The 8,577-nt window shown below is 37.7% G+C and overlaps 1 protein-coding gene across 2 annotated transcripts in view; it reads right to left on the bottom strand.

The window, feature by feature from the left end:
* Nucleotides 1-2,211: 2,211 nt before the first annotated feature.
* The window catches only part of FGL1 (fibrinogen-like 1), a 35,117-nt gene continuing 28,751 nt past the window's right edge, over nucleotides 2,212-8,577 (bottom strand). For both annotated transcript variants that reach the window (XM_011934869.1, XM_011934868.1), the window contains 3 exons: nucleotides 7,062-7,150; nucleotides 6,693-6,880; nucleotides 2,212-2,582 (listed from right to left, as the gene is read on the bottom strand). In XM_011934869.1, the coding sequence (XP_011790259.1) occupies nucleotides 2,423-2,582; nucleotides 6,693-6,880; nucleotides 7,062-7,150 (437 nt within the window). In that variant the 3' untranslated portion in view covers nucleotides 2,212-2,422. The remainder of the gene's footprint in view (nucleotides 2,583-6,692; nucleotides 6,881-7,061; nucleotides 7,151-8,577) is intronic.

Here is an 8,577-nt window from a genome sequence, read left to right as displayed (position 1 = left end):
TGATCATACTTCCAGACGGAGTGAACATATGATACAATTCTGACCAACACAGCTGAAACTGAAGTCTGTTGACCCTTCGCTTTTCTTACTGCTTTTAACGTGAACTCAAAGCAGGAACTGCAGTAGATAATTTGCAATTTTGAAGGATGGGCTAAATGAATTGCAGCATCAGCCTCCACGCTGCCCTGAACACAGGACAGCAACTGCTTACCTCTTGAGTTCTCACTCAAGATGAATAAATCCTTATTTGTTTGGACTTCCATCATCAGGTGATTTACACCTTGCAGCAGAGCACACTCTTAATTGGATATAAAAATGGTACAACTGTATGTCCTTCTTGGAACTTCAGAATGCACATTAGGAAATTAGAGAACTGCGAAATTCCCAAGAGAAGAAACCTGTGGAATTCTGCTGAGTATGTCATCTCCTAAATTTATTTGATCAAGCAGCCCTTTTCTTTTTTCTGTACTAAACTCCCAATGTCTCACAGAACTACGGCTCTCTAGCTTTTTGTTTTTCCAAGTGTAATTTCTAGACCAGCAGTATCTGCATCATCTGGAACCTTGTTAGAAAACCCAAATGTTAGGCTCCATCTTGGAATTAGAGTTACATTTTAACAAGATCTTTGGTTGATTTGTACGATACTAAAATCTGAGAAGTGCTGCGTGGGAAACACTGATTTAGAGAATGAAGTACAACTAACCTTAATATCCTTAGGTGGCCTATGATTTCAAAGGCATCTGTATCGTTACTGACCCTTAATGCCTGCTTCACAAATCATCACACCTAGTTCTTATTGAACGCTTACTCTGCGTGAGGCATTATGCTAAGTGTTATACTTTTATAATTCTCAAAGCAACCCTATGAGGCAGGTACTATTGTAATCGCTATCTTGTAGATGAGACAGCTAAGGCTCAAAGAAGTCAAGTTGCCTACCCAAGGTCACATAGCTATTAAGTGGCAGAATCCTTGGCTTAAGGATTTAAGAATCACTTAACTATATTGGCTCTCTAACCTTTTGTTCCCAAGCACTTTCCTGCTCTGTGTACTTTACACACATAATTCCCTCCATCTGCAATATCTCTCCATGTACACCTTGTTAAAAGATCTCAGCTCAAAAAGTCAGTTGTTCTGGGAAGCTTTTCTGATCTCCTACCCCAAAGCCAGGTCAGATCCTCCTGGTATACATTTCCCAGGCACATATCTTTACTTCATACGTATAACTTTTAAAATTATGTATATTTTGTGATTCTATGATTAGTGTATTTACCAAAAAACTAAGCTCCGTGTGGACTTGAACTCTCTGTGCTTGACACGTAGTTGGCACACAAATATTTTTTAGAGTATCTTTTTTTTTTTTCCCTGAGATGACATCTCACTTTGTTGGCCAGGTTGGAGTGTAGTGGCATGATCTCAGCTCACTACAACCTCTGCTTCCAAGGTTCAAGCATTCTCCTGCCTCGGCCTCCCAAGTGGCTGGTATTACAGGCTCACACCACGACACCCAGCGAATTTTTGTATTTTTAGTAGAAACGGGGTTTCATCACATAGGCCAGGCTGGTCTCAAACTCCTGGCCTCAAGTGATCCACCTGCCTCAGCCTCCCCGAGTGCTGGGATTACAGGCATGAGCCACCATGCCCGGCCTTTTGGAGTATCTTTTACTCTCACTTGAAATGTTCTCTCCCTACTCTGCACCAATAGTTCTATCCAGAAGAAGCTATAGGATGGTGGCAAAACATTTGATTTCGCATCGGAAGACTTGAATTTGAGGCCTTGTTCCCCTACTTTGTAACTTTGAGCAGTCACAAAAACTCAGACCCACTAATTCTCAGCTCTGTTAAATGGAGATAGTAATAACCTCACAGGATTGGCGTAAGAATTAAAATGAGCTCTGTGAGAGAAGTGTATAACCTACATAAACTTCCTAAAAATACAAGTAGCGTTTTATAGTCATTAAGATCCCGGGTTATGCTTAAAAGTTTCCACTCTGTAATCCAAAACCTGAGTTCAAATCCCAACTCATAATATTTACGGTCTCTGCAGCTGATTCAGCAATCCATTATTTGCTGGATTTTTGTCATGTGTTTTGCCAGTTGCATGCATAATTTATTATGCGTTTATGCTTGTATATCCTAAGTCATGGTATATAATCTATGCTTTTTGTGTTTTGTCTGACATAAGCTCGTATCAGAGCCTTTTGCACACAAGGATTCAATAAATATTAATACAATCTATGTTTATTCGGTCAATATAGCATATCTGCTGTACTGAAAGTACATTAAGTAACAAAGGCAAGCGAGAAGAATGAAAAGCAGTACTCACAACAGTTATCATGATTGCGCATGGTATGTTCAGAATGAGTATTTTTCAAATCACTTTAAACAAAGCTGAATTGCAGAAATGAAAGCCCAACAGCAACAATTAAATGACATTTGGAATAAAATCATTTGGCCTAATTTTCATAACCACAGATTTCAGAGAATACCACCACCCATGCCAGGTGTACCAGACAATCCCATTGTCTGTTTTAGCCGTGTAGGGGCCGCTGTAGTATAAACCATTCAGGTTTGCAGAGTGACACCTAGTGGAAGGAGGGGAGAGGGAAAAAAAGAAAACAACAATCAGACTGGAAAAATATTGTTCAGAAACTCTTTTATTTTGCTAGCAAATACCCAAAACTTTTGAACTACGAATTCTGCCATTTTTCAGACAAGTAAATATTTACTAGTTTCCAAAAGCTAAGAAATTTCTACAATAGATGGATATGGTGTTTTATTTTTTATTTTTTAATTTTTTTTAAATAATAGAGACAGGGTCTCTCTATGTTGCCCCGACTGGTCTCGAACTCCTGAGCTCAAGCAATCCTCCTGCCTCAGCCTTCCAAAATGCTGGGATAACAGGTGTGAGCCACCGTGCCAGGCCTCAGAGATGGATATTTAAAACTGGTGAGTTTTACTGCCATAACAAATTTGAAAATACAATCCAGGCCACTCACAGTGCATTGAAAAATAAGCATTTCAATTTTTGATTGCCTTTAAACGAAAAATTAAAACAAGCCAACAAAAACCAATCCTTGTAACCTCCAGCCTTACAACCTCCTGACTCAGAACAGTGTTAATCTCATACTTAGCAAGAGCTAAGGTGAGTGTCAGCAAAGTAAGGCACGGGCAAGGTGCTCTGCTACTGGCTTTCCTGGATAATTTGCACTCACATGTTCGTTCATCTGCTGCTAAGACTTAGCTTTCATAATTCAAACTCTCTCTCTCCTCTTCTTTAAATTGCTAGCATATCAATTATTTTAATCTCAAGGGTAAGCAAACAAAACCTAAACCACCATTTAAAGTTTTCGCACCCATCAACCAATAATCATTTTTTCCTAGTTGCTGAGTTAATTTTTTACATATATTGCACCAATCTAGACAAGCTGGTTAGGTTATCGACAATATAAAAATGTTTCTTTCCTCCTTTGGAGTCTGTAAATTTTGTCCTTGATATGTATAATTTACATATAAGAGTATGCAATAAGTTTATGTGTGTTATTATGAAATTAATTACCATGTACTTCTTTATTGATACAATTAATGAAAAGACGTCAGAATTAGGATAGAAGGAGAACATTCAAAAGAGATAGTTCTGAACATCTATGGAAAAACCCAAATTATTGAATCAAAAAAGCACATAATCTACCCATAAAGGCTGAGTGGCTGGCTTGAATCACTTGTCAGCCTAACGATCCACTCCTACTAAGCATTCTTGAAGTCCTCCTAATTTAAATGAATGTAATTAATTGAAAATACGTATGTTAAGTCTGCACATGTCAAAGCCTACTGTGTTTTTAAAACAGCATGGAAAGTAATGTTACAAAAGAAAACACTGTAAATGGAGTCTCCAGAATATATATATTGGCATATATTTGTCTATCTAGAGATATCTGCTAACTGTATTTTTATATTTGGTCTATGATTTGAATCCCATTAGGAAACTAACTCTGTGATCAACATAAGAAACCTTCACTATTCTGAGACCAGTTTTCCAGCATCCTTTAATTTTTAGAACAGCCTGGATTTGAAACTAGATTGGGGGATGATTGGGGTTCCCTTCGTGAAGAAGTGGCTGTGAACGCTCATGTGAAATGCTACGCTAACAAAGACAAGACATCAACACACAGTGATTAGTTTGCTATATGGAAAAAGAACATCTTATAGGTGGGTCGTATTTATGAAGTGCCAACATTTCATGTAAATTAGAAGAACTATGGGACAGAAAAAAAGCAAGAGTAAAAAGGAAGAAAAGATAATAGTCAAACTCACTAATAGTAGGCATGGTAAAAGTAGCACCAAGTTTCTAGAACAATCTACTTTCTCTCCCTTAATGCCTACTGATTTTCCAATTGCGCAGCCTCATCAACTCTTTTGATTCCAAGGATAACACAGGCTCCTTGGGTGGCTCCAGCCAATGAATTGCCTTTCTTTGTTCTCCCTGAACTCGTATCTTTAAAGTTAGGGAAATCATTCCTTTGCCCACATTAATATGTATGGTAGTTTTCATTCCGATGCCTTAGAAGCCAGTCAGCTGGATAAAGTACATGGGTTTGATCTCATGATACTATTCGTAATTATTTCTGTATATGGAATTCTTTTCAAAATCAAACATTGTTGACGCTGCAGATGACTTCGTGAATTACACGTAAGTTTTATGTCATGGTAACTTAGAAGGACAAGGGGGAAAGAAAGGAAGAGTAGGAACAGGTGAAGAAGATGGTTTTTAAAATAACAGGAAAACTACTAAGGAAAAGATTATCATCACCTCCAATTTGCAAAGCAAGAGAGAGAAATTGGTTTCTCTCCTTCACACTGCTGGAAATACTCCAGTGCCTTTACAAATGATCAAATATTAAATGGACTCAAATTTTTTTAAAACAAGCAAAATACAGGAAAAAAATGACTATTTTTACAACCGCAGTAGTACTCCCTTATCTGTAGGGCATACATTCCAAGACCCCTAGCAGATGCCTGAAACTACGGATAATACCAAATTCTATATATCAGTACTATGCTTTTTCAGTCTGATAACTGAAACAGCTACAAAGTGACTAACGAGCAGATAAAGAAAATAAAATTTACTAAACTGAAGGACATGATATAGATTGAAAAGAACCACTGAGTACCCACTGTAGTAAATGAAAAGAAGACCGCAACAGTGTATGTCACTGTAAAATTTCAGAACACTAGGGGGAAAAATCTTGTGGGTGTAGTAAGGAAAAAAAAATCTATAGTAGTTCTCTGTTTTTTCCTATAATATACATACCTATGATAAAGTTAATTTATAAATTAGGCACAGTAAGAGATTAACAATAACTAATAATAAAATATTACCATTATATAACAATATGTCAGCATTACAGCTCCTGGGCTTTGGGACTATTATTAAATCAAATAAACATGATTTGAGGCCGGGCGCGGTGGCTCAAGCCTGTAATCCCAGCACTTTGGGAGGCCGAGACGGGCGGATCACGAGGTCAGGAGATCAAGACCATCCTGGCTAACGGTGAAACCCCGTCTCTACTAAAAAATACAAAAAACTAGCCGGGCACGGTGGCGGGTGCCTGTAGTCCCAGCTACTCAGGAGGCTGAGGCAGGAGAATGGCGTAAACCCAGGAGGCGGAGCTTGCAGTGAGCTGAGATCCGGCGGCTGCACTCCAGCCTGGGCGACAGAGCGAGACTCCGTCTCAAAAAAAAAAAAAAAAAAAAACATGATTTGAACACAAGCACTCTGAAACCGCGATCTGATAACTGAGACTGCTACTAAGTGTCTCGGGCAGAGAGGCCTTTCAGTGTGGAGACGCCGGACAAAGGGGTGACCCACCTCCTGGGCAGAATGAATCCAATGGTGTGAATCTCTGCTCAGAATGACGTGCAATTTAAAACTTATGACTTGGGCCGGGTGCGGTGGCTCACGCCTGTAATCCCAACACTTTGGGAGGCCGAGGTGGGAGGATCACATGAGGGCAGGAGTTCGAGACCTGCCTGGGCAACATGGCAAAACCCCACCTCTACCAAAAATTGAAAAATTATCCCATGTACCCCAGAAATATATAAAATATTTTGTATCAGTAAAAAAAGAAGCAAATATGTACAATCAAAAATGGAATGAATTTGCTGCTAAAGTAACATGAATGTATTCAGTCAGAGGGTAGAATTAGGTTTCAGGATTATTGTTTAGGAAATTTCTGTGTTGGGAGAGGCTTGGATTCAATGAATTAATGAAAGCCATAGTGACTGAAAAGTAGTACTCTACAGAAACATTATAGCAATAACAGTGGCTCTTTTGTGTGATATGGTCAGGTGAAGAACTAGTTGGTTATTAGGATGCCAAATATTCTCCTTATATATAGATGCTCTCTCTCTATTTGTGTGAATTTGTGGCCTTCTATTTATAACTCATCCATAATTCAGTTTGCAAATGATCTTTGTAAAAGTAATAATTTACTTCTATGACATTTAAACTTTACTAATGTTCACAATGAACAAATCCTCAAAACTACTTCATTGCTGAAGAATTCTAATGATTACTTAGTAACACTAATATTATAAATAAAGACCAACATTACCATACATATTATATTGATAATTAATGCCTATCAGTGAGATATCATCAATTCCATTACGACTATGCTCATAAGACATCAAACCTGTTAAACCACCAGCCAGACTGATCTTCTTCTGCGCAGTTCCCGTCATAGTTGTCATGATCTCTGTCCCACGTGCTGAATTTCATTCTTTGGTGACTAGCCCACCACTGCACCTCAGGATGAAAACTCCCCGCAAGGGAATCTCCAGCTGTTCCAGAATATTCCCCAATATTCAACTCATAGAAATTCTAAAGAAAAAGAGCAATTTCTAATGTCAGTGGAGTTCCTCTCTGACTATTTTAAAATGAAGTTTATTTCATAAACAAAAGAACAGGCTCTATTGTGTATTTTTATTTCCACTGACTCCAGGGTTTTGTTGCACACTTTAAGCATTTATTTATGGTTTTACTTATTAGAAAACTGTAGTACCTTTTCATCTCCAACTTTGAAATTCTTATATTGTGCATAACGGCTATTTTTTTCAAAATCTGCAAGGTCGATTTTTAAAGTGTAGTCTTCTAAAAACGAAACAAGAAATTATAATTTTTAAAAATGCATGACATGACACGGACTACAGCGGATTAAAAATAATTCACAGCTCTATTTTACTTTTACCATTTCCTTTGGCCAAGAACCGGTTTTCAAAGATTAGACAGTGACTCCATTGTATTGATAACATGAACATTTTATCGTGTAATGTATTGTAAAAAAATGATGGATACAATATTAAATTTTAAAAATGTCTACTAGATCTCTCAGAGGTAAAAGCTAGTGCAATTCTCTTAATGATGAACAACAGAAAAAATAAGTCATTACTTAAAGCAATCTAACAATGAAAGGACTGACGTTTTTACATTTAATCGTTTGGCCTCTTTTTCTTGACTTCAGTAAGAATGTTGATCTTGAACGTAAATGGCAACTATTAATGACATCGTGTAATTTTTTTGTAGCTGAGTCACTAGGTTTGTAAAATGTAGTTGCCATTACCTGCATATGCCCAAACTTGGTTATTTTCCTGATAGCATAAAAGATCAGCCAGCAAACCTTTTAAGAATAATTTGAGGAAGAAATACGAATCCTAATTGTTATCTGAAAACCTTCCTTTGATAATGGCTCATAAGATTAAGAGACTAGCACCAAAGTTTATAGAGTGGATGTCATTGGAGAATTTCAGAGACAACAAGGAAACATTCTTGAGAAATGCTGTACCACCAATATTCTCAATGGCGGAGATGATGATAATTGCTGGAAAATACACTAACATCAATGACTCTGAGTAAAAAGGTATTTCTGAAGAGTTGATATCTATGTGTAAAAGCATTTTAAGAATACAATGGGGCCAGGCGCTGTGGCTCACGCCTGTAGTCCCAGCACTTTGGGAGGCCAAGGCAGGTGGATCATGAGGTCAGGAGATCAAGACCGTCGTGGCTAACATGGTGAAACCCCATCTCTACCAAAAATACAAAAAGAAATTAGCCAAGCGTGATGGTGGGCACCTGTAGTCCCAGCTACTTGGGAGGCTGAGGCAGGAAAATGGCGTGAACCCGGGAGGTAGAGCCTGCAGTGAGCCAAGATCGCTCCACCGCACTCCAGCCTGGGCAACAGAGCAAGACTCTGTCTCAGAAAAAAAAATAAAAAAAAGAATACAATATATTGCGTATATATTCTCTTTTATATATGCTAAAGAATGATATATGATGACAACAAATCTCTAAACATTAAAGATATACTTTAATGACTGTAAAAATTCTAGGTGATAAAAGAGCATTATTACATTTTTAAAATGATTAAAATAGTTGCTACCTTCAAGTAATCTTTTTGTTGTTGTTGTTCCATTGTTTGGAAATAACAAAGACTTCCTTTTTCAGAAACAGAACTCTTGTCAGGGGCACTGAAGGTTATAAATCAAATTATTAGATCATATGTGTTCTAACCTCCTACTTTG

The sequence above is a fragment of the Colobus angolensis genome, unplaced genomic scaffold, assembly GCF_000951035.1.
Source record: "Colobus angolensis palliatus isolate OR3802 unplaced genomic scaffold, Cang.pa_1.0 Scaffold14, whole genome shotgun sequence".
In the NCBI taxonomy this organism is placed as follows: Eukaryota; Metazoa; Chordata; class Mammalia; order Primates; family Cercopithecidae; genus Colobus; species Colobus angolensis.
This window is presented reverse-complemented; position numbering and strand designations above follow the sequence as displayed.